The following is a 26,713-nucleotide window of genomic DNA, read 5'->3' on the forward strand; positions in this document are numbered from 1 at the left end:
AATGTTTCTGACGTTATATTGTCTTTTGTTGCAGACACCAAGTGCTGAGGTCCTGTCTCAGCCTCATACAGACCAATCGGTGAGTGACTTACCCACTTCATTCTTCCAACAGGTTACACATCATGTTTTTGTATTTGGTATCAAGTATATGTGTCAGATGGGCCTAGTGCATAAATGAAATGCACTTTAATTGTATTAAAACAATCAGTTTCAGTCAAAGTTAACCAAAATCAACATTAGCATTAGGAGAAAGTAATTGTCTATACCATTTGTTAGTCCAAACTTTCCTTAAAGCATCAGCGTGATCTTTATTCTGACTACATTTGATATTTTGTCCTTTTACACATGTTTTTGTCCATTTAACCTCCTGCTGATCAGTTTACATGATTTAATTTCTGGGGAAATAGATGGCTTTACATCAGTGTTGGGTTTAGAGCTTTTATTGACAACAGCAGGAGAAGTTAGAAGTCAGGAACATGAACTCTACATGTGTTCAGTCGTCATGTCCTCATATTGTTTTAAGCTGTGAAGGACATGAGTGTGTTTCAGTTGCCTTCTTCATGTGGTTGGACCAACAACTCTAGTGTGTGTTACACTGTCCTCATATTGTTGGTAGCAGAACTGTACAGTGTTAAGTTTCTTTAGAATCTGGTATAAGGAAGTCGGATCCTTCTGTAATAATGTTCACTGCTACAAATATGATCTGTAGTTAATTATCTAGTCGGGATTTATCCTAGAGAATGTTTCTGACGTTATATTGTTGTCTTTTTGTTGCAGACACCAAGTGCTGAGGTCCTGTCTCAGCCTCATACAGACCAATTGGTGAGTGACATACCCACTTCATTCTTCCAACAGGTTACACATCATGTTTTTGTATTTGGTATCAAGTATATGTGCCAGTTGGGCCTAGTGCATAAATGAAATGCACTTTGATTGTATTAAAACAATCAGTTTCAGTCAAAGTTAACCAAAATCAACATTAGCATTAGGAGAAAGTAATTGTCTATACCATTTGTTAGTCCAAACTTTCCTTAAAAGCATCAGCGTGATCTTTATTCTGACTACATTTGATATTTTTGTCCTTTTACACATGTTTTTGTCCATTTAACCTCCCGCTGATCAGTTTACATGATTTAATTTCTGGGGAAATAGATGGCTTTACATCAGTGTTGGGTTTAGAGCTTTTATTGACAACAGCAGGAGAAGTTAGAAGTCAGGAACATGAACTCTACATGTGTTCAGTCGTCATGTCCTCATATTGTTTTAAGCTGTGAAGGACATGAGTGTGTTTAAGTAGAAGTCCTCATATGGTAGGACCAGTGATTGTAGTGTGTGTTACACTGTCCTCATATTGTTTTAAGCTGTGAAGGACATGAGTGTGTTTCAGTTGCCTTCTTCATGTGGTTGGACCAACAACTCTAGTGTGTGTTACACTGTCCTCATATTGTTGGTAGCAGAACTGTACAGTGTTAAGTTTCTTTAGAATCTGGTATAAGGAAGTCGGATCCTTCTGTAATAATGTTCACTGCTACAAATATGATCTGTAGTTGATCATCTAGTTGGGATTTATACTAGAGAATGTTTCTGACGTTATATTGTTGTCTTTTGTTGCAGACACCAAGTGCTGAGGTCCTGTCTCAGCCTCATACAGACCAATCGGTGAGTGACTTACCCACTTCATTCTTCCAACAGGTTACACATCATATTTTTGTATTTGGTATCAAGTATATGTGTCAGATGGGCCTAGTGCATAAATGAAATGCACTTTAATTGTATTAAAACAATCAGTTTCAGTCAAAGTTAACCAAAATCAACATTAGCATTAGGAGAAAGTAATTGTCTATACCATTTGTTAGTCCAAACTTTCCTTTAAGCATCAGCTTGATCTTTATTCTGACTACATTTGATATTTTTGTCCTTTTACACGTTTTTGTCCATTTAACCTCCCGCTGATCAGTTTACATGATTTAATTTCTGGGGAAATAGATGGCTTTACATCAGTGTTGGGTTTAGAGCTTTTATTGACAACAGCAGGAGAAGTTAGAAGTCAGGAACATGAACTCTACATGTGTTCAGTCGTCATGTCCTCATATTGTTTTAAGCTGTGAAGGACATGAGTGTGTTTAAGTAGAAGTCCTCATATGGTAGGACCAGTGATTGTAGTGTGTGTGTTACACTGTCCTCATATTGTTGGTAGCAGAACTGTACAGTGTTAAGTTTCTTTAGAATCTGGTATAAGGAAGTCAGATCCTTCTGTAATAATGTTCACTGCTACAAATATGATCTGTAGTTAATTATCTAGTCGGGATTTATCCTAGAGAATGTTTCTGACGTTATATTGTTGTCTTTTGTTGCAGACACCAAGTGCTGAGGTCCTGTCTCAGCCTCATACAGACCAATCGGTGAGTGACATACCCACTTCATTCTTCCAACAGGTTACACATCATGTTTTTGTATTTGGTATCAAGTATATGTGCCAGTTGGGCCTAGTGCATAAATGAAATGCACTTTGATTGTTTTAATACAATCAGTTTGAGGAAAAGTTTCCCAAAATCAACATTAGTATTAGGAGAAAGCAATTGTCTATACCATTTGTTAGTCCAAACTTTCCTTAAAGCATCAGCTTGATCTTTATTCTGACTACATTTGATATTTTTGTCCTTTTACACGTTTTTGTCCATTTAACCTCCCACCGATCAGTTTACATGATTTAATTTCTGGGGAAATAGATGGCTTTACATCAGTGTTGGGTTTAGAGCTTTTATTGACAACAGCAGGAGAAGTTAGAAGTCAGGAACATGAACTCTACATGTGTTCAGTCGTCATGTCCTCATATTGTTTTAAGCTGTGAAGGACATGAGTGTGTTTAAGAAGAAGTCCTCATATGGTAGGACCAGTGATTGTAGTGTGTGTTACAATGTCCTCATATTGTTTTAAGCTGTGAAGGACATGAGTGTGTTTAAGTAGAAGTCCTCATATGGTAGGACCAGTGATTGTAGTGTGTGTTACACTGTCCTCATATTGTTTTAAGCTGTGAAGGACATGAGTGTGTTTCAGTTGCCTTCTTCATGTGGTTGGACCAACAACTCTAGTGTGTGTTACACTGTCCTCATATTGTTGGTAGCAGAACTGTACAGTGTTAAGTTTCTTTAGAATCTGGTATAAGGAAGTCGGATCCTTCTGTAATAATGTTCACTGCTACAAATATGATCTGTAGTTGATCATCTAGTCGGGATTTATACTAGAGAATGTTTCTGACGTTATATTGTTGTCTTTTGTTGCAGACACCAAGTGCTGAGGTCCTGTCTCAGCCTCATACAGACCAATCGGTGAGTGACTTACCCACTTCATTCTTCCAACAGGTTACACATCATATTTTTGTATTTGGTATCAAGTATATGTGTCAGATGGGCCTAGTGCATAAATGAAATGTACTTTAATTGTATTAAAACAATCAGTTTCAGTCAAAGTTAACCAAAATCAACATTAGCATTAGGAGAAAGTAATTGTCTATACCAGGGTGCCCAATCCCAGTCCTCGAGAGCTACTGTCCTGCAGCTTTTAGATGCATCCCTACTCCAACACAGCTGAATCAAATAGTTGGATTACCAATTCGGCATGCCATCAAGTCTGGCAAAGGCCTGATAACGAGCCATTCATTTGATTCAGGTGTGCTCAACAAGGACGCATCTAAAAGCTGCAGGGCAGTAGCTCTCGAGGACTGGGATTGGGCACCCTGGTCTATACCATTTGTTAGTCCAAACTTACCCTTAAAGCATCAGCTTGATCTTTATTCTGACTACATTTGATATTTTTGTCCTTTTACACATGTTTTTTGTCCATTTAACCTCCCGCTGATCAGTTTACATGATTTAATTTCTGGGGAAATAGATGGCTTTACATCAGTGTTGGGTTTAGAGCTTTTATTGACAACAGCAGGAGAAGTTAGAAGTCAGGAACATGAACTCTACATGTGTTCAGTCGTCATGTCCTCATATTGTTTTAAGCTGTGAAGGACATGAGTGTGTTTAAGTAGAAGTCCTCATGTGGTAGGACCAGTGATTGTAGTGTGTGTGTTACACTGTCCTCATATTGTTTTAAGCTGTGAAGGACATGAGTGTGTTTAAGAAGAAGTCCTCATATGGTAGGACCAGTGATTGTAGTGTGTGTTACAATGTCCTCATATTGTTTTAAGCTGTGAAGGACATGAGTGTGTTTCAGTTGCCTTCCTCATGTGGTTGGACCAACAACTCTAGTGTGTGTTACACTGTCCTCATATTGTTGGTAGCAGAACTGTACAGTGTTAAGTTTCTATAGAATCTTGTATAAGGAAGTCGGATCCTTCTGTGAATAATGTTCACTGCTACAAATATGATCTGTAGTTGATCATCTAGTCGGGATTTATACTAGAGAATGTTTCTGACGTTATATTGTTGTCTTTTTGTTGCAGACACCAAGTGCTGAGGTCCTGTCTCAGCCTCATACAGACCAATTGGTGAGTGACATACCCACTTCATTCTTCCAACAGGTTACACATCATGTTTTTTGTATTTAGTAATCAAGTTTATGTGTCAGTTGGGCCTAGTGCATAAATTAAATGCACTTTGATTGTATTAAAACAATCAGTTTGAGTCAAAGTTTCCCAAAATCAACATTAGCTTTACTTCTTTGTGAAGATCTTAGGAGAAAGAAATTGGCGTACCATTTGTTAGTTCTAACTTTCCCTTTAAAGCATCAGCTTGATATTTATTCCTACTAAATTTGATATTTTTGTGTTTTGTGTTACATTGTCCTCATATTGTTTTAAGCTGTGAAGGACATGAATGTGTTTTGTAGCCTTTCTCAATTGGTAGAACCAACAACTCTAGTTTGTGTTACATTGCTCCTTTAAAGTGCTCCAGTAGAAAGCAAGGTTTAAGAACATTTTGTATTCACATTATAAACTATAAACTAGAATATTTTCTATCTTTTCTTGCATTCACATTAAGATATTTTCTTTTGTTTCCATTTATGACAGCTGGGAAGGTGAGAAGCAAGTGGACAAATGATGAAGTAAAGGTTGCTGCAAAGTACCAGGTAAAAGGAATGTGACTGCTGCTTCCAAGCAGAGCCGGCAGCTCGTAAAGGCAGAGACTGGGTTGCCATAAAGTACTACATCCACAACAGGATCATTGCATTAAAAGAAAGATGCAAGGAAAAAAAAGAAACAACCAAGAGAGATACTTTGTTGCTTCCACAGTTATGTCAATATTGTAGTTTTCTGTATTGCATTGTTCTTACTCATAAATCTGTGGTTTATGCTGGGTGCTTTTTCAATTAAATGATAAGAAAGGCAGATAATGTTCCACGTTTTTATTGACATGAACATTCACTACAAAATGAATTAATGCATTACAATATTAAGACTTAAAAAGTAGACTGACCACATTTGACCTATGTCTTTTTTTAAGTCTCTACACAGCTCATATTTACTGTTTTATTAACACATAAATGTCTGATATTTCTGTCAGAAGTTACCCGACTGGTGAGCATTACTATTGTGCATCCATGCCTATTATATTGTAATCTCAAAAGGAGCCAAGCTTAAAAATACAGAACCTACCCTTACCTGGTCCTTATAAGTCATATATACTTGAAAATTATGTGTTTCCATGGGCTTCACATTCACCTAAACATGAAATATCAGTGTGTGACCTTATGGTACTCATAAGTCACATAAACCTGACAGTGTCCTCACAAGTAGCATTAAATTCAGGTTTGACCAAAATTTCACCCTAGCCAAAATCTCAACAGATGGGCGTGTTCCTGGAAGCATGGGTCAAACTTTGTGTGATTCCCATGCCTCTAGGACCTTCAGAAAGGCACGTTCCCATTTGTCACATTTTTGTCATAGGTCCTGATATTTCACGAAAACACGTATGTGTGTGTGTGTGTGTGTGTGTGTGTGTGTTTAACATTCACTGAGATAGGAGATCTATAACCGGGTCTACTTAACAGAAACCACAGCACTATTATTAAAAGGATATTCCATTTAATTGTTGTGGTCAGAGGGAAAGGTCAAGAACAAGACATTTGTTAATATTTAAGCTTAACGTAACTAAAGATAACACAGGAGGAAATAATTTTAAGTTATTTCTTATAGTTACAGGGGACCTGTTATTCTTATTTCCAGCTCCAGATCTTTATTCCTGAATACTACTACAGTTAGTTTCCATGCTTTCCAGATTAAAATAATGCTTATGTATCATATACTGAGCACTGGTGCAGCTCATCAGCTCATCCTGGGTATGAAACCAGCTGCTTTAGCTCCTCTTTTAAGCCAAATTTGTTGTGATTGGCTGTTCCTTGAACAAGGCGGTTTGAATAGGAGGTGGGTGGGGCTTCTATGCTCACAGCAAGAGCTGTGCCTCGTAGTTAACCTAATTAAAGATGTTCACTCTTACTGACATCCAATGTCCCAATCTTTTGACCCTATTTGACTATTTGAAACTTTGTCCATGTTTAATATGAACATTCACCATTGTAACAATATGTGTGGGTCATACAGTTATGGTCTGAAGTTTACGTACACTCATTATGGGCATGAGTGTTTTGGTAATCTGGGGTATTTAATGTTTTTTAACAGTTTCTTTTTCTTTCCCCAGGGCACACAAGTTTGAATTGAGGGTAAAAAGTACATATATGGGGTCAAATATACACATACACCTCCACTAATATTTGTTTAAATGTTCCTAAGACAGTTGCACCTCGACCAGACATTTCTGGTAACCATCAACAAGCTTTTGGCATAATTCTGCCTGGATATTCGACCATATCTCTTGGAAGAATTGGTAGAGTTCATTTTAAGTGATTGGGTTCCTGGTGAGCTATTGTTCTATTGGTCTAAACTGTGTCCAAATTTCAATCATCTAGCTGTTGATTTGAGGTAAAGTTAAAGAATAGGAAGGCAGTCCTCCTCCTTCATCATTAAATCCATTTTGTGCAATGTTCCAGAACCACTGGCAGCAAAAAATGCCACCACCATGCTTGATGGTAGAGTTTTCTTAGGTTTGAAAGCCTCACCTTTACTCCTCCAAAAATACGTCTTTTCATTTTGTCAATTTTTGGCCTCATCTGATCATAAAACTTAAAAAGCAGCTGCAAATTTTAGTCAAGCCTAAAGATGTAGATTTTGGAGCAAGGACTTATTTCCTGGTCAGCAGCCTCTCCATCAGTGGCAATGTAAAACTCACTTCACTGTGGATAGTAACACTGGTTCTGTTCATGATACCCTCCTGAACCACCAAGGATCAGTTTGGGCTTTCTTCCAAAGTGGTGACACATTTGAATGTACTTACATACAATAATTTTGTTGTAGTTTATATTTCTTCTTCTTAGATCTTCTTTGATTCTTGGACTTTCCCATTGTTCTGAGTATTTCTCAATCCAATGAGTCAATCAAGTCTCTTTTATGCTGGCCAAGAGAAACTTCCGGTTGTAGTCAGTCATGATCAATAATCATTCAATAATTCAGTGTAAACCTCAGTGTCAGGTGATTTCCTTACAGCATAACAAAGAAAATATTAGAAAGTCTGTCTCCAGTCCACATGATGGGAGGTAACAATCTCCTGGCTTTAATGTAATATTTACTTCAGTTATAGTTGTGACAGTCTCCTCACGGAGGTTAATAATTTTCACAGAACTAAGAAATAAAAGCACGAAACAAACAAACAAAAAACTAAGAGCATTATTTGAGCAAATATTTCTATTAAACAGCACAAACTGAAAAACAACTGTCGCATTTCAGTGTAGAAAATATGTGCTCTATAATATATATTATAGCATGCATGATGGATGCTTTTTTAGATGTGTTAGTGCATATTCATTAGACAGAATCAGAATGCCCATGAACTGATTTTCTCTCCACACAAACAAAGGTTCCTTTTTTACACTTCTTCCTACATCTAAAGCTCTGCTTTAAAGTAGAAGTAAACATAAGTAAAGTCAGTTTGATTTGGTACTTTCCCCCGCAAAAGAGAGGAAATGATGGGGAGAGAGAAAATGTTCGGCAGGTTAGCTGAAAGAGCATTCCCAGGTGTGACCACAGCATTCCCTCTGTACATTTTAGCAGACCAGTGTGTGTGTGTGTGTGTGTGTGTGTGTGTGTGTGTGTGTGTGTGTGTGTGTGTGTGTGTGTGTGTGTGTGTGTGTGTGTGTGTGTATGTGTTTGAGGTTTGTAGCTTGCAGCCAAACTTGAGCTGAACTTCATTCCTCCAGCCAATAACAACAATTTTAAACTCCAACGCACACACACTGACACACAAACACAGACTTTGTTAAACACATTTGCACGTTGTGAGGTGACAAGTGATGGTGAAAATGATTTTCATTTGAACACGCAGCTTTCCAAAAAGACGTTTAATTATGGGTAACTTGTCCTTGAAATAACTTTCTCAGTGTGCACTGGTAAAAAAGCAAATGGGTGGTTTGTGTTGTTGTGTGAGCGAGTGTGCAGCGATGAGTGTGTACAATGCCTTAAAGCGTTCCTGACAGCGTGTTAGGACATTAGCTCCGTTTCACTTTTTTCTTCTCTTAATCCTCGCTCTTTTGGCTTCAGGTTTGAATGAAAGAAATTTGGCTGATTATGTGTTTGAAATGTGTTTGCGTCATGACAACCAGAGCTAAAATATGGAGTATGTGCTTGTACAAATGCATGAGCTTGTGTGGTTAATTGTGTATGTGTGTGTGTGTGTGTGTGTGTAATGCGAGCCTCTTTGTGACACAGCAGTTGGCAGATAGAGGGGACTGAGTTACCCATGCTCCCTTGGGGCATCCACATTGTGGAGTGCTGTCTGGGGCACTGCAGCGGTGTCCATAGGTGTGTGTATGGGTGTGGGTGTCCATACTCATCTCCTGGTAAGGCAACAGTGTGGTTCATGCACAGGGAAAGAAAGATGGCAGCCTGTGGTAGAAAAAGAGGTAAACATGTGAGTCTATCATACGAAAGATAGTAACCCACAGTAAGAGCAAACAAAGAAAAATGCACTGAAATAAAAACACCAAAAAAATGGCGCAGAAACACGGGGAATAATACTATATATTATTTCTTTTTGCAAGTAAATTTGCTTTTATTCTGGATGCTTAAAATCCTTATTTGTAAGATTTGCTGTTATAAACAGAGCGGCAATAATACTAAACCCTGACTGGCCTGTGCACGACTTTCACTAATGCCATCTTAATCATACTGTTTCATTATAGTTTCATTATATGGAAATCCAAGTAAAACAGTTGACAACATTGCAGAAAGAGAAACTTGTTACTGAATTGTGGAAAAGCATCAATAAAGTTAATTCTGATTTATTATGTTTACATTGGCAGTACATCAGATAACTAATGTTTAATGTGGAATGCATTTGCTAATTGCTAATTTGGCTTCATAGCCTGTAACATTAATATTTTGTAATCATTCTCATTGCATTCATCCAGCATCTAGGGTGCCGGGGGGTTAAAGGTATCATATGCTATCGGTCTACCACCAGAAATGAAAGACATGATGAGATCTAAACAGCTGCTGCTCAGGAAGTAAAGCTGAGAGTTCATTAATAGCAAGGTTAGTGTTTGGTCTCTGCAAACTGAAGTGATTTTAGGCAGGACTCATTTTTCTTTCAGATACAGTGAAAATGCTTTTAACAAGAATCCTGCTTTATTGTTAAAGCAAGTCATGCATTACTTGTTTACACTCTGCTCTGATCAGTCGGTTGTTTAGTTCACGGTATTCCAAACAGATCTATTGTACACAGGGAAGTTGGGAAGTTTACCTCTGATGAGCAAGGTGTTTCTTATCTCTCTCAATCGCCTTTTAAATACCGATACCAATATACTGACAAATAGCTAATATTGACCGATATATTGGCAAAGCTCTAAATATATCCATCTGTTTGAGTGTGAAAAGAGACGTGTGAATGGATAAGTGTGGCTTGAAATGTGAAGCACTAGATATTAGTACTCTAATGAAAAATGTTACTGAATACATGAAATAAGTACGTTTTGTTACAGTGCGAGTGCAAATAAAGATAAGGTCGATTTTAATGGAATACTTTTTTGGGAAAATACTAGGCTTCCCTCGAAGGGTTGAAAACAGCAGCAGCTGCTGGATGGGATCTAACAGATGGCACAGGTACATTGCTAAGACACACACACTCTGCTTGCATGATGCAATGCATCACACTGAACACTCTATTCACACCCTACCTGTAGCAAAATCTGCGAATGAACACAAATGAGATATAATGGCAGTTTTACCTACCCGTCATCTAACTTTTTCCCCATTCTCTCTTTGAGTCTTGTTCTCTCACTGTCCCTCCTCTGTTCACCAACTCCATTCAGCCTGACCTTGTTATTTGAATGAGAGGAGTGGACCACCCTGGGGAGGAATAGGGGAGATCACATTACCCCCAAAAATGTAGAGGGCCTACAAAAGAGCCATGAGACATCAGGGTGAGGGAAAGAGGGCAGCAGTGAGAGAGAGAGAAATAGGAGAGCACATGAAAGAGTGCATTAGTGAGAGGGAGAGAGAGAGAGAGATTGATTGGGATGAAGAGATGAGGGGACGGATAAAGAGAGGTGGAGGTGAGATCAGAGAATGGCCGAATGTGGAAAAACACTTCTTTTTATTATAACGGTCAAAGCTTGTATATAGCATTGCATGTACAGGACTTCCACCTGCCTTCTGAATTTGATAGAAAGGATTCAGTCTTTTTCATTCACCCTGGCCTTATTTTTGCCATTATTTACAACCAATTTCCTGAAATCTAGAAAAAAAAAGTCAGACCACTAGGTTTTGATCAGTCTCAGACAACCTAATTTAAATCCATTTTTATCCAAGTTGTCCATTTCTGTCAATTCTTCTAAACATTTGACTTTACAGTGATCTCTCTTAAAACAACCAAGGCATTTTTATTGCTTTATGTCTACTTCCTGGACTGGAAATACTGTTAAAGTAATATTTGTAAAAGGCAAAAAAAAAAAAAAAAAAGATGCAACCTTTAGGACACAGGATAACTAACTTACCAAGCTTACTGCTCTGTGGCTTTCCACTGCAATGTAAAATTATTCCCGATATTTAAGAATGCATATTGTGCTTTCTCTGCCCGTTAGATAGATCGATCCTTTATTAATCTGTTGCAGGAAATTGCATTGCCACGGCAACTACAACACGGATATAACACTACATATCCCAAACAGCAAAATAAAGTTTGTAGCATATAAATAAATAAAACAGTCAATAACTAACATTTGCATACATGCAAATATGCAGATAAAACAATATAATTAATTTTCTATAAATAGTCTTATCACAGTGGGTATGAAGGACCTCTTGGGATGCTCAGAGTTGCACTCTTTGACTGAAAATGCTACTGTAGACAACCTGCAGGGTATGGAGTGGGTGTGCCGGGTAAGTTATAACTGATTTCAGCTTCTAGAGCATTTATCTCTCCATAAACTGCTGGACTCTCTCTATCTTCTCTTCAGACCTGACCACATAGCCAGGCTTCTTAATAAGTTTGTCTATTCTGTTCCTGTGTGATGTGCAGACACCTACTCAGACAGAGAATCCTTTTATTTAAAATCCTGCAAACCACACTATATTGGGTTTTGGAGGTAATGTATACTTGTTGATTCAGGACAGATATTGCTAGAGTATTCTTCTGTATGACCCTGTAATTTATAGGTATGAATGTAGGCTAATTATGGAAGAGATAAAGGTATTCTCAAATATAGGTCAACCATTGAATTTCTAATAAGTTAACTGAGCTTCTTTCCTCTCACAGATGTAAATCAATCTTTCGGGGAAGCTGCAGCTTCCAATACTTGTCCTTAGGGGGCGCTGTGGGTCAGGATTTTGGGAATTTTTTGGAGAGTCTAACTCTTCCTTTCACTTTCATTGACATGTAATGATAATTATAACTTGGGTCACATCAGGGGCGCACACACACACACACACACACACACACAGACATAGGTTCACTAACCACACGCACACACTGCCTGGTTAAAAACATGAAGACATTAGCAGTAACTTGACGCTGAGTGAGTATTGATCTAGTCTCAGGGGGCTTAGAGAGTGAGAGAACACCAGACAGCACTTTATCAGAGCACTTGAGTATCGCAACTCAACGAGCGTTAAGTGTGTGTATTAGTGTGCGCCTTTATGTTACAGATAGGAAGAAGCAACATTTGCAAAACAGTTTGTTAATCATTTATTACGGGGTGAAAGTCCAGTCTCTTAAAGTCTAGCATCCTTTTAGTCAGAAAAAGATTTTATTTGGCTCTAACTTTCTTTCATTGCTAAATTTCACTCAGATTTTCTAATAATTATTACTTTTCTCTCTTGCATCACTTTTCCTCCCAGTGTCCTCCTGTGAGGTCCTGACTGGCATGTTCAATCTGCATCTATAACATTATACAGACCAGACTGAGGAGCAATCAGGCCTGTGTGTGTGTGTGTGTGTGTGTGTGTGTGTGTGTGTGTGTGTGTGTGTGTGTGTGTGTGTGTGTGTGTGTGTGTGTGTGTATCAGACCAGTAGGGAGTTCATGATTATGATTGCTGAGGACACGTACTGCTCAGATTCTTCTCGGTGATTGCCTCCAAACGAAACATAACGCAAGAGAGAGAGAGAGAGAGAGAGATGACAACATCTTATACTCGGAGTCTTGTTTCTTGAAGATATCCAGACCACAATAACAAGAGTAAAAAGTGACCAAGAAGGACCTGAAAACAAGGAGCAGATGGAAAAACAACCGCATAAGAATGCACATGTGTGTTTCCATGCTCGTGCTCATTTATCTATATATTACTTTATGTACACTGACTGCTGTGGTGTTTTCAGTAACTGTAGCGTGTGCATACAGATTGTTGTGCGTATAGCTGTTTTTCTTATTCCACCACTTATTTTAACTGATTTGTATGTCCATCATCTATCCATTTGTGCACACTGTGCAAAGGTTTGCAGGCTCTTAATGAAATAAAAATTGTCAGGTTATAATAATTCTGTGAACAAATTAGAAAAACAGATATTTGCTGCCTTTTATAGTGCATATAATTGAGTTCTGTGGATTCCGGCTTTCTATGTGTCTTGGTTCTCTTTGTGTAGTTTGAGCCTGACTCAGTGAGTCTGGGACTACACACGGCTCTGTGGAGACCATACTGTCTGTTGCTGAACTTCTTCTTGTCACTCAAGCTACACTACATAGGCAAAAGTACTGGACCACTTACATTACACTTATAGGAACTGCCTAGCCATGGAAACCCATGCCATGAAGCTCCCAGTGCACAGTTTTTATGCTGATGATAATGTAACTTTCTGTAACTTTGTAGCTGATTTGCTGTGCTCCATAAACACTTCCACTCAACTTACACTTGATAATGGATTATCTACAGGAGAATAAATTTCATAAACAGACTTTTTGCAATGTTAGCATCATATCACAATATCACTCTTGTGTTTGCTGAGCTCTTTAGAATGACCAATTCTTTTGCAAATATTTGTAAAGGCACAGTGTATGGTTAGGTGCTTGATGTTGTGGCAATGGGACCGGGATTTAAAGATCAAGAGGTGTGGCCTGGTACTTTTCAATAATTTTATAAGGCATTTTATTCATATAGTGTATTCAGGACCGACCTGCATGTTTGGGGTCATTTCCATGTTGCAGACTGAATCTGAGGTCACTCGAATGATACCTGATGGTATTACATGATAAATAATCTAAATCTCCACAAGGGCTCTTTAGAAAATTGGCACAGTATTGCACATTTGCAACTCTTTCATCACCAACTGAGCACATACACTGAGACACACTGTCATCTCCTCAGAAGCCAAGCCAAGTCTGACTACAGAGGCGCTGGTCCGAAGTACTATAGATCTTATGTCTCCAACCTCAGGGCAGTTGGCACATCGCTCCCCTCCCTTTGCTCATCTCGTTTGTTTTCTTTCCATTTCTATCTAAACTTGTGACCTGCTTACTGTTACCACTCCTGCTCGGAGCCGTGTTGTCAATCTCATAAACATCATCGCTCCACTTTTGATATCTTTGTCCTGCTTCGTTAGTTTAGTGCTTCTTTACCTCTGACCTGTGCGCAGTGATTTATGAACATCGCACTCACATAAAGTACGTACATGTTTGAATCCCATGTACAATATACACACAAAGATTATATTTATGTCCCTCTTAATTTATTTAAGGAAATTAACTGGTGCTAAAAAAAAAAAAAAGTTATTGATTTTCTCTGTAATGTTTTGGGACAACACTAATGTCCACACACTTAAAAAACAAAAAAAACAATGGAGCTTTGAAAATTCTCAGATTTGATTTAAAGAGAAATTCCTTTAAAATAACATTTGACATATTCTGCTCAGTGGCTTCGGGTGTTCTCTGTTCAAATATCAAATGATTGATTATTTAAAGGGGATTTTGAGAAGAAGAAATTGACTGTGTAGGGAAAACAGTGTGCGTAAAAAACAACAACAACAAACCATAGAGGAAACACATTTTTATTCCAGAATTTGAAATTTGTCACAATTGAGTTTGCAGTAGGGTTTGTACATTTACAAATCAATTTTAACTCAGTAAATATGAACAATATACTGATGATTAAAACAACTGCAACTTTTAAAATAGCAAAAGCAAAATTCCCTTCATATAAATCTGAAAAATACACATTTCTCAAATTAAAGTAATTCAAACATAATTCCCTCACAACCACAGTTAAGCAGGCTTGTCAGTCATTCTCCATCTGAACCTTCATTAGCTCTGACAAAAGCAGACTCAGACTTGTGTAAAACATGCAGAGGAGTCCAGACTAAATGAAGCCCGTATGCCCCGTTCTTCCATTCTTTCCTTTTTTCCTCCCTCAGTGTTTTCTTCTCTCGATCCCTTTTCTCTTTTAATTTGGCCCCTCTGTTTGTTTTTCTTCATTCTTTCATTAGTTGAAAAAACATAGCAGGCATTCCAGCTGTAATACCACCGAGATTCAGTATCAGTGCACGGCTTTGGATTCGTACATGTGAGTGTTTTAGTGGTGAAAAGACTGAAAAAGAGAGCGAGATGGTCGTACACTATTGTCATGTTGTATTCCCTCTTAACCATTCATTTATATACTATGCATACATGTAGACAGATATTAGCCACAATATGGGACATTGTGGAAATACTGTATATCTATTACATTCAATCACTGAAAATTTTGGTTACATTGTAAATTTCCACAACATTACAAAAAATAGAGTTTCAAATGAGTCCTTATTTTATGAAGACTTTGTAGTTTTGCACTATGTCTATTTTACTTGTGTTATCCCTACTGACAATTCAGGTGGAAGAACTTTTGTCTCACCACGAAAGTATGGAAAAAGTTTTTCAGTACAAGTGTATTTGACAGTATGTACAGGCACTTTCCGCCCAAGGTCAAAAAATGATAGTATTCCTTTGTCATAGTCTAAGTTCACTCTGACCTTCTGAGGAAATGAATCTTCCATTACTTTGGCATCGCCTTCTGGTGTACATTCAAACAGAATGTCAGCGCACATACACACATAGATGCCCCAGATCTTTTTAGAATCAGAAACTCTGGTTCGAGCAGCCACACCAACAGCCCAGTAACCATCAACCTCTACATCCCAGCTGTGCTTTCCAGAACTAAAGCCTTCATATCCAAGAATATCTGAATCATACAGCCTTTCAGGGTTTTGAGGAAATAATGTAGAATCGCATGATGTTAAACAAGTCAAATGTTCTGATACAGTCATTCTCTGGGAGCAAGTGTTGGGATCCATAACTACAGGAGCTTTTGGGGACAGAAATAGAAATAAAAGGTTTTAGTACAACACACTGTTCTTTTATTTAATGAAAACATTTAACAGGTACTTGCAAAAGTCCCAGGTACTTCAGATATAAGGTCAAAAAGGTGAGTCAGAAACAATATTTTGCTTACTGTATTGGATTAGAGTCTTCATTTTTATCCAGACTGAGAAAAGCAGTTTCCCAAGGTGTTTGGCCTCATCGATCAGAGCTCCTGATGGAGTGACTGGATCTGAGAGTGTGCACTGAGATCTGAAAGAATAGATAAAGGTTAAAACAAAACAAAACAAATGCACTGCCAGTGATTTTCATTTGATTTATTTATTTATTTTGCCGTTTTGTTCACATCTAGTCACCCAAAGAGAAGTGAGTGGTTATGATGGATTTTCATACTTGAACACACCATTAACCAGCATTTTCTTGTACTTACCGCTCCATAGTGGATTTGATGTTCTATCATATAAAGAGGAAAGAAATTTTTTTTAAATAATCAGTACTTCAGATTTTGTTAGATGAAAAAACCTAAATCAAAAGTATTGATTACACACATACCATCATAAATGCCATGTCTCCTGCTTTCATCTCCTCCTCTAAGGTTTTGATTTTGTCTTTAAGTGAGGAGATCTCAGCATTCATTATTAAGATCTCCATGTTCATTATCTCACTCTGGAATACTGCCTCCTTCCTCACTGCATCTATCCTCCCAGCTTCCTCTGCTCTCAGGAACTGGTAAAGCTTCTGAAACTCTCCTTTGATGATCTTCTCTGTATCCTGGGCCTGGAGCTGAGCAGAAACACAATTTTGATGTAAGACAAGACACAATGTTTGTTTTGCCTTCAATGGCGTCGTAAGTTACCTTAATGTGGTTAGCCATTTTATCATATCTGAGTTTTTCCCTTTCAAATGTCCCCAGTTTGCTCTTCAAGTGCATCACCTCAATTTTGATTTTAGTCTACAAATAAAGTGAATAATTATTACACAGTATACAGGAGATCACTTACTTACTTACTTAGAAACTCTGCCTAATATGGGCATGTTGATTTTTTACAAAACGTTTGATAACTTTTGTTAACTACCAAATTTAAAACAAATATCCATGCACTGCTTACTCTGTGCTCTTCTGCTGCTTCATTGATGGGGACACAGTTGTGGTTCTTGTGTTGTTTTGCATCCCTGCAAACCACACAGATGAGCTGCTGATCATCCTGACAGAAGAGTCTGAGTTTCTCGTCGTGCAGACTGCAGAGCTCCTTAGATGCTGATGCAGCCTGACTCCTCTCTCTTCTCAGGTTGTCAGAGAGATTTCTCAGTGCCAGGTTACGTGGTGCCCGAGACATTGGAAATATTTCTTTACAGACCGGGCAAGCCTGAAGGCTACTCTGCCTCCACCACTCCTCAAGACAATACTTACAGAAGCTGTGACCACACAGCAAGACAACGGGATCCTTAAATATATCACAACAAACAGGGCAGGTGCAGTCCAGTTCAGACTGTGATACATTAGAAGCCATTTTGTTGTTTTGTCCTCTGGTTGTCTCTTTCTGTTTCTCTTAAGCAGCCTTACTTTCACTTTTGAAAAGTCACTTCTGTTTCCTCAATTTAAGTACTCACAGTTCAAGTAGCTTCAAAACCTCTCATAAACTGACAGCTACCTTAATAAATGTTCTATTTACTATATTGTCTTCCTGATATTCATTTGAAAATCCAAGTATGTAGGACAGCTGTGGGTGCGGACCTCCTTCCTGTCCACTAAGGAAAAAACTAGGGGAGGAGCTTTGTTTGACCCTGTGAAACACAATCACATGGTCTGCTCTGGCCAAAGAAGGAGGAAATATACTTTTCTTCCCCAGTTGATTTCTATTAAGCAAAAAAGGGGAAAAAAAAGACTGGACTTAAGAAATATTGTATTATTATAAGTTTCCCCTAGGTTTCTTTAAAAAAAAAAAAACTCTTAAAGAAAAAAACTGTTTGTGCATTAGAATGTATGATGTATGATACTGTGTTGATTAAATAAAAGCCACGATGTAGATGAAAAGGTAGAATACTGTACAATTGTTGTACCAAAATGGTGCTGTTGTAGTATTTTGAGAATTCTGATTACATTTTCATTATGGCTATTAAATACTGGTATTTGTGGATTTACAGCAGCAACGTCCCTATTTTACAGGCGACGGAGTTACAGGTGCACTTTGGAATTAAAGGTAGCTAACATACTACAAACCAGAGGGAAGCTGAAGCTTGGGAATGAGCAAAGAAATTCCAAACATCCCGGAGATAATTCTCTGCATTATCAGTTTAATATGATGTGCACTGTAATATATGTACTATTATTATGTGATAACCTTACTCATGTTTTCTTTCAAATGAAGGAGTTTCGGTATATTGAAGTTAGGCTATATTTTGTATCCCTTTATACTTTTATTTTATTGGCTCAAGAAAACCTAAAACCGGGTTTGTAAAACCGGGAGATAACCGACGTCACAATGGTGGTTATCAACTTCTTTATTAAGTGGGTCTTTCTGCATCAGTTTCTGTGCATACTCACATAAAAATGTGAGTATGATGCTTCTTACACATAAAATGATCTCTGAGTATGAGTGCCACCTACTTACACCTACCTGTAATCAGAGATTTTATCTGATGATGATGAACTGGTGATTAAAAATGTGTAAATAACATTAAAAAACAGTAAAATGCAAGGCTGTTAAAATTAACCAGGTTTATGTAAATAGCAAATAACATCAGAGTCAATATTCACAGTGTGTAACATATTTGTGTTGTAGTGAATTGTTTAATTTGCAAACTTTCATGTCTGGAAACGACCCGTGTCTTCCGCCTTAGTGCTTTCTTATAGCGTTAATGTGTTATTTAAATAAGGCAATACTCTTACACTTTTTTCGCACTGAGTACTTGAAAGGATATATTTTATAAATCAAGTTCATAATTGCAGGTTTATCCCACTTACGGTAATTATAGCATTTACGTTTGGCTGGGTTTGGTCATTATGATCAACAAACACCTGCTGCATAGCTATGCTAAAAACAATTAAGGAAAAAATTAAGATATTTTTCCTGGAAAATGGGACTGAATTTGGGAAGTTACTGGAGTTGGATTTACTGTCTTGTATGACACAATAGCCTTTTCAATGAAGCTCATTAGGACTGCATCAGATGACACTGAACCATCCCTTAGTTATGCTACATTAGATTTAGGGAGTCATGTGATCATTGGGCCTTTCAATGTAAAGTGCCTTGAGGTGATTCTTGTTCCAGTTTGGTGGTACATATATAAAAACTGAAGTTTCCAAATTGATGGCTAACTTAGATCAAGTCACTGTTACAAGCAAAAGCACATCACCAATCATTTTCTTACATTCTCTTCCCCCCACCAATCGTTTTTCTCATGGCCATGCATTTGCATGAAGGCACACACATAAGCTACATCCATCAGATTCTAGACAGTGAAAATTTCTAATGATTTGCCCCCTGACCACTGCAGCAGCTATCAAAGGCTAACTGTTTTAACATGACAGCACTCACCACCATGTGGCTACTACAGCTCCCGCTCTCCCCGCTCTACTTTAAAAAAAATGTGGAGTCTGTCTCTCCCCTCCCGCTTAATGTAACCAACTTGAGACATGGCATTGATTTGATTCAACTGTTGGGTTATCTACATCTCTCACACTACGCAGTGTGAGGTCAGTTACACAGCTTTTCCCACTTACCTACAGGCTGGCGTAATTATTAGAGCAGGGTGCTGTGGTGCGACTGTTTCTATACTTAAATATTATGTCCATAACCATAAAACATTCAATCCACATAAAGCCTAGTGTTCTGGATCTGGCCACAGTAGCATCCCAAGGGTGGTGCTGTAAAGCCGTCCAGAGCCACAATTAGATGGAGAGAGTTGGAAGAAATACTGGATGGTGGCCGGGACTGAACGAGAGCACAGCTGATGGTAAACTAATTTTGTTGGCCTGATACCCCTACCCAATACACACACATACACACACAAACCACATGCTTCTAAGTGAAACACAGACACTGCACTGTGCTTTCACACATGAGAGTAGCCTCTTGAGCCTCTGAATGTAGGACGAAATCACACACTTTCCTGCTCTTTCCATCTTCTTTCTCAGCTGCTCTAACACACACTTGATCTCCATCTCAGCGAGTAAGGCATATGCTCCATCATCTGCCTCCAGGGACAAAAGACTAAATTCTGGGAAGGAGTTCAATGAGACACCAAGTGTTGGAGAAAAGTGTTGTATGATATTTGAAATGTGTTTGGAGACTGGAGAACATTTTTGATATAGTATACATATTTAAATTTAAAAAATCTCATAGCATTTTTTAGACCTCTAAAACTCATCTCAGCTCATTAAAATGACATAATTAGACATTAGACCTTCATGCATGAAAAAAGGTGTAACTGTAAATTGACCTCATTTAGAATCCGCAAATCTATAAACATGCAAATCACTGCTCGCCTCTGTAAACCCTACTCACAAGTTCTCTTGTGACAAAGGGGTGGGCTACACTGCTGAAGTGTGTGTGTTTTGTTAAGCGGGAGAGGGCCTTATTAGTAAGGCCTTATCAGTGCCTTATTAGTAAATCAGGAAGTCTGTAACCCAGCTAGGGCACCGTTCTGGTGGGTCAGAGGAGAGAAAAGACCTCATGTCCATCCCCTCCTGCCTGGCCATGCAAATCACACACATTTCTTTCAAGTGCAACTGTTCTCCTTGGATATGTCTTCTTCTTCTGTTCAGTGCACGATAAAAGTCACCTCAAGGTGCTTTATCATTGCAGGGTAGAGACTCAACAAAAATAAAGAGAAAACTTTTTAGATGACCAAAAATGAATAAACACTTGGCGACAGTGGGAAAGAAAAACTCCTTTTTAAGAGGAAGAAACATCAGATAAAACAAGACCAGGGAGGAACAACTTGCAATGACCAGTTGGGGAGGAGGGGGAAAAAAGAGCAGAAAAAGATGGGAGAAAAGATTTGACTCACATTAAGAAGGTGAATTTCATAGCCATAAATATTCTTAAGATAAATGTGTCAGATAAATGTTTCTCATACAATTCTTCTTAACAAATGATCAAAATTACTAAAATATGACCAGTAATACATTTCAAGCATTTGTGGCAGATGGCTGCCGCTCCCTGAGTCTGGTTTCTTCCTGTTTAAAGGAGGTTTTTCCTTCCCACTGTTGCCAATTGCTTGCTCATAGGAGGTGGTCTACTTGTTGGGGTTTCTCTCTATTATGGTAGGGTCTTTACCTTTACCTTACAATATAAAGCGCCTTGGCATGACTGTTTTTATGATTTGGCTAAATAAATAAAACTGAATTGAATTGAATAGTTTACGTCCTGCATCTGAGTGTAAATTGTGACTGCACAGTTTATGATGTATATAAAGGCTAGTGGGTAAGATGAAACACAATTTTATTTCTACATTGTGGCTCATTTTGGATAACATCTTTCAAAAACTAAAGGACTACACCTATGGTTGCAGCAACCAAACATCACCAAGTAGACCAATGTTATCCTTACTACGCCTGTGCCCCTCCTCTTCCTCTCTGCTCAGTGTGTGTTTTTGTCACTGTGACACACAAATTGGGGCAGAGGATGAGCAGAGGACAGGCAGGTACACATGCATCAGCTCTGAAACAGAGCAGGGGAAAAAAGCTGCTCAGCCTCAGCTTGCAATGTGGCTCCTTAGGCCTGCTACATATGAAACTTTCACTATCTGAATGCAAATTGTTATTTTTTAATGATTAACTAAGTTAAAACAAAACAAAAAGAAATTTTGAGGAGCAATGTAACCAGAGGAGCAGCTCTGCAGCAGGGCATTACATGAATTTATGACGTGTGAAATGTTTCCTTTGTTCCTCCCTGTGGCAGCTTGCTCCGGGCAATTAGAGAAGGCAGTGACCTGAAGTGAGCTCGTTACCCCCACAACCTATCATCAGCCCACATAATTTTTGTTCAGTATGATATGATTGACTGGAAATCTTTTCATATGCTCTTTTTCAGCTCTTGCAGTAACACGGGGTTAGTGGTAACATGCAAGTAGCTTTTGCCTTCTGCATTTCCAGCTTAAATAGCTGTTAGAAGTGTAATTTATCATCATGTTTTCCCAGTATTGTGGTAAAATCTTACACCAAGCTGTGGCACCTTGCCAAAGTCTAAATTGCTCCACACTTCTTCTTTTTTTTCTGGGCACTCGGCCCCTGAAATAAACCCCATTTGCCATTCCATTTTGCAAACCAATTTGAGATGTAGGGTGGGGGCAGGAAAGGGAGAGGTATAGGTTAGCTGTAGTAATAACCATAAATCACCTCTGAAATGCTGCCATGTCACATGCCACACTGCACCACTAATGACCGGACCCATCTTTCACCGGGTATTTTTATCTGTGTGCCCTGACACTCGACTTCTGGAATCGTCCTCTCGTTTTACGTCGTCAGCACCTCGGCCAGGACTGAGCACAAGTTCCTCACATATCTATAAATACCAGCCAGCTAAATGGCATTTTCTCTCAACCCACCCCCTGCTTGGCAAGAACCGGGAGCTCTGTGACTTGGCACACAGGCTCACAGTCCTACGCCACGAAACATCTTGGGGCTTAGCCCCCCCGCACCCCACCCCAGCGTCACCCTCCAGAGAACAGCTGGCCAAAAAAATAGATCCATCTGCCACTGCCTTCAAATTCCAAAGTGGTCTCAGTTTAATTGAAAAAGCGTCAATCGGGCTTCACAAAATCGTGTAAAACATGACAAATATTGGCACACCGGGTCCGCTTTAGGCCGCCTGTTGGATTAACTCGTTAGACTGCTGATGTAGCTGAAGCATTAACATACTGTACGTCAGCGCATGTCGGCTCATACGCTCAGGCAGACTCACACACACCGAGAGGAACACACAAACACCTGTACATGCGTCCTTTGTGCAGAATGTTCTGCCAAGTTTTTTAAGCTTGCTGACATGCGGCACTAGAGACTGCAGTTCAGCAACAGCTTCTTGCTATTCTGGGATGTGTCACAGCACGAGGTTTTAATTCATTCTGCCAGAATGTGTCAATCACTTAGCAGCGGGGTCCAGGCCCGGGTTCTGCTGCTGGACTGAGAAGCAGGAAGGCACAACAGGCTAGGCCTTATTAAAGGAGTCAAACAAGGATTCAACTAAACTGTGCTATTCATAGACTTTCTTCAGAGGTGGGGTGTTAGAGGGGATGAGCGGGTAGCACAGGTGAAACAGACTGACACATACACAACAACAAGTTGGCTGTTTACATAGTTTAAACTAGGTGACAAATAAGAAAATGAGACTGATATTTCCAAGTCTTTATATTAAAAGAGAGTGGGGGTACTGGTCACAGAGCACTGTGTTTCACCTCCTTTCAAAATAACACTGTAAGTCTATTTTATAAGCCTTTTTTTCTAATTGCTGTGTATTTGAGAGTAAATGCAACTACAGCTTTCTCTTTCTTCTACCGTCAGGGTACCATTTGCCATGCAAGTTCCTGTACACAAGCCATGCCAAGGGTTTGAATTTGACCCGCCCAATGCGGTGCCAAAACACACATATCAGTCATCATGCGATGTCATGCCAGCTACAAATGGCATCAAATGACTTTGCACTACTTATCCTGTCCAATTCCATGTGATAAATGATGAAAAAGTTGAATTGTGCAGCAGTGTGACTTTGGAAGATGACAGACCTCATTTCTGTGCCCTGTCATTTAGTGATCACTGTAAAAAATGAACATCGTGAAAGCGGCTATGAAACTTAATGTGAGATACCTTCTGAGGGTGATTAATGTCTTTCTGTTCTTACCCACAAACATAAAGACTTCCATTAGAAGTTATAGTTTTGGTAAAGGGCTGCTCCCACTTTCCTGCCTTTGCTTTAGGGCGACTTTGACTTTTTGTCTCTGGGATTGCCAGTTAAACTGCCAGCCAGTCCAACGAGGAACATTTTTTTGTTTTTTAGTGTTTGTGCAAAGCATTTGAAACCACGGAAACTTTGGCTCTTTTCATCTTACATAATATTACCAAGAAAACTTTGCACATAAACAAAGATTGTGTGTTTGTGAGTGGGTGTATGCGAGGGATAGTAAAAGAAAGTAGTGCAAAGCATGTTTCCCTTTCTTGTATCTGTGTGTGTGTGAGTGGGAGTCTGTGTGGGCATGCGTGTGTGAACATTAACAGGATCTCTAAAGCAACAATCAGCGATCAGTCAGAGTGGTCGCTGACATCACGATCTTAAATAAATGACAGCATGGTAAAAGAGCGCTGATCCGAAGCCAGCGGGGCCCAACAGTCGGAGAATCCATAAGCCATAACAAACAATATTTCAAATAAACAGATCCCATGGCCAAGCCTGTCATCTTTCTGGGGCGTCTCCAAAACAGTCCTGTCTGACTTTACTCTCATGCTGTTTTCTGTTTGTTTTTTCGTTACATCTCCAGCGTGTTTTCTGGCATGCTTGTCCTCTGTCCGATCCCCTGCCTGTAACTGTATACAGATTAACCACCACATTTTCCCTCTGTGTGTTTGCATAAGTTTGCATTTTTGCCTTTCATGTTTACTTATGTACTGTGTATTTTTAAAAAGCTCACTTTCTAGGGATGTTGTTTTTTTGCTATACAAATACAGTAAAAGGTATATATATATATATATATAAATATATATATATATATATGTTTGATATACAAGTTTTTTCTGAATCCTTTATAATACTGGATTAATGAACTAATTGGAAACCAGATAGACAGATTGATAGTTAGATGTTTTTGCTCCAGTGGGATATATAAAACTGTGAGCACATCATTTGGGCCAAACTATTAATAAGAAATCATTTTGGTCCCCTCCACCCCACCCCACTCTGAACCCCATTACTTCTTTGGACTCTTGCCCGGTAGTATCCGCATGGCAGCTGGACGCATGCGCAGGAGCAATCTTCAATAATGTCCCATGCCTCTGAACAGCCTGGTGCTCAAACTTGGACGCGGACTGAAAATAATGTTGTTTCCCGCGGGGGCGAGCGTTCCGGTCACCGAAAGCGAGCCTCGGGACTCGTGTTTGAGTTTGTAAAATTGTTTTAAGGACTCTGAATAACTCATCGGCTTGTTTTTGGACTCTTGCTGATAATGGTAAGCAGTAGCTGAGTGTTTTGATCCCGGTCAGTGACAGCCTGCAGACGGCAGGGAGAGCTGTGCGGCGATCACGCTGTACTTGATTATGAGCGCTCGCAAGAAGTGAAGAGAATCTGGGAGCTGATTTCTTGCTGGGACGACAATACTTTTAACACAGGTATGTTTAAACTAGTTTGTGTTTTTCCCACACGGCTGTGGCTTTATTATTAGACACTTAAATTGTAGGTCAGGTGGCAGAAGCGAGAAAACTGTCATGGTTTTGTTGAGTTTGATTAATTCCGATTTCAAAACATTTATATATATAAAAAAATCTGTAAAATGTATCAGTAACAATTAAAGGAATTATCCTCCATCAAAGAGTGACAGACTCCAGTTTTCTATAATATTATTACTAATATAAGTCTTTACTTTACCTTATTGTTGTTGTAAGGCCAGTGCATGCCCGTTAATAACAGTGATGTGTTAAGTGTGTGTCCATTTTTCTCAGACTTCATCCCAGCCCCGGAATCTCGGCTCACCGATAGATTACCTGATATTATACAAGTGGACAAAAAATAATATTAATAAAGATTTAGTGGTTGCTGTAATTTTTTTGCTGAAACATGGCGAAATGACGTCAGATCCTTCCTTGTAAAATTGAATAGTTGTGCAAAAGGTTTTTCCTATTAAAAAGAAAAGAATGATAAAATTACAGTGATTATTTTTTTGTCATACATCAATCTTTAACTGCAGGTCAGTGCGGTCCATCCTTTTTTTCCCCTCTCAGTTTGTGGACACATGAAGGAGTTTAGTCCCCTTGGTGTCCCCTCAGTTCTCAGTCTCCATCCCTCCGCGTGTCCACGGCTTTTTCTCTCCATCTCGCCCCTCATCCCACGTGGAGTTTGTGTTTATATTTGATATGTAGGAAATGGGAATCTTATACCACTGCCGGGCTCTCAGGGCTTGAATGGCCCCTGGCTATTGGCCTGCCTCTAACAACATGACAAGTTACACGCCGACTCAAAATCTGATAGGGGCCTACTGCTCCGTAATCCATACAGATTAGATTTCACATTAAGGGCTCATACTTAAACAACGCGCATTAATGCGCAAGATTTAGAGTGTGGAGAATTTCTGGAAAATTGTAAACTACTGCACTGGCCTTCTATCTCATTTTACATTACGGCTCGGTTATTCTAAGGCTGATAATCTCACCAGAAATGTGAAATATTTAGAATTAAATATTTTAATGCAGCCAAAGGGGATTTGTGGGTGTTGGCGTTTGCTAGTATATTTAAATTTTTTCAATGTGTTTTTTTTTTTTTTTTGTAATTATTGTTAATTTGTTAATTTGTTTATTTGTTAATTAGAGGCCATTTTAAGGCATTAAATAATCCCGTATATATACTGTATTTCACACGTCACATTTGTTTCTATTTATTCATTATATTTGTCCTCTAGTGGGAGAACTCTAAGAGTATCCGTTTCATTATCTGGAAACTGTTTTAGGAGTAGAACCCTGTCCCGAAACGGGGAGGGCTGCAAAACACACTGTTTTATCCCTTTTAAAATGACCAGAATAAAGAACAGCATCGCACTCTTACATTTTCTAAGTCTTTTTTTGTACTTAAAAAAATTAACTCTTATATGTATATCGTATTGTTTATAGAAATGTTGCGTTAGGCCTAAACCTGCCTAGCAGAAAAGATTTTATTATCTTCATGTCAGGTAATGTGCG

The 26,713-nt window shown here is 38.8% G+C and overlaps 2 protein-coding genes across 6 annotated transcripts in view; one reads left to right on the forward strand and one right to left on the reverse strand.

The window, feature by feature from the left end:
• Nucleotides 1-14,521: 14,521 nt before the first annotated feature.
• LOC116309566 (zinc-binding protein A33-like) lies at nt 14,522-17,598 on the reverse strand. 2 transcript variants are annotated; one of them, XM_031726212.2, is made up of 6 exons: nt 16,944-17,598; nt 16,691-16,786; nt 16,387-16,617; nt 16,265-16,287; nt 15,968-16,086; nt 14,522-15,820 (listed from the first exon to the last, which is right to left on the reverse strand). In XM_031726212.2, the coding sequence occupies exons 1-6, from the start codon at nt 17,343-17,345 to the stop codon at nt 15,315-15,317; spliced, it is 1,377 nt and encodes a 458-aa protein (XP_031582072.1). In that variant the 5' UTR covers nt 17,346-17,598; the 3' UTR covers nt 14,522-15,314. The 2 variants fall into 2 exon arrangements, with proteins under 2 accessions (XP_031582072.1, XP_031582073.1); XM_031726213.2 differs by lacking the exon at nt 16,691-16,786.
• A 7,203-nt stretch (nt 17,599-24,801) lies between these two features.
• Nucleotides 24,802-26,713, forward strand: part of eya4 (EYA transcriptional coactivator and phosphatase 4) — a 51,560-nt gene continuing 49,648 nt past the window's right edge. For all 4 annotated transcript variants that reach the window (XM_031726210.2, XM_031726209.2, XM_039599425.1 and 1 more), the window contains exon 1: nt 24,802-25,153. The gene's annotated coding sequence lies outside the window, so the exon portion shown is untranslated. The remainder of the gene's footprint in view (nt 25,154-26,713) is intronic.

The sequence above is a fragment of the Oreochromis aureus genome, linkage group 15, assembly GCF_013358895.1.
Source record: "Oreochromis aureus strain Israel breed Guangdong linkage group 15, ZZ_aureus, whole genome shotgun sequence".
In the NCBI taxonomy this organism is placed as follows: domain Eukaryota; kingdom Metazoa; phylum Chordata; class Actinopteri; order Cichliformes; family Cichlidae; genus Oreochromis; species Oreochromis aureus.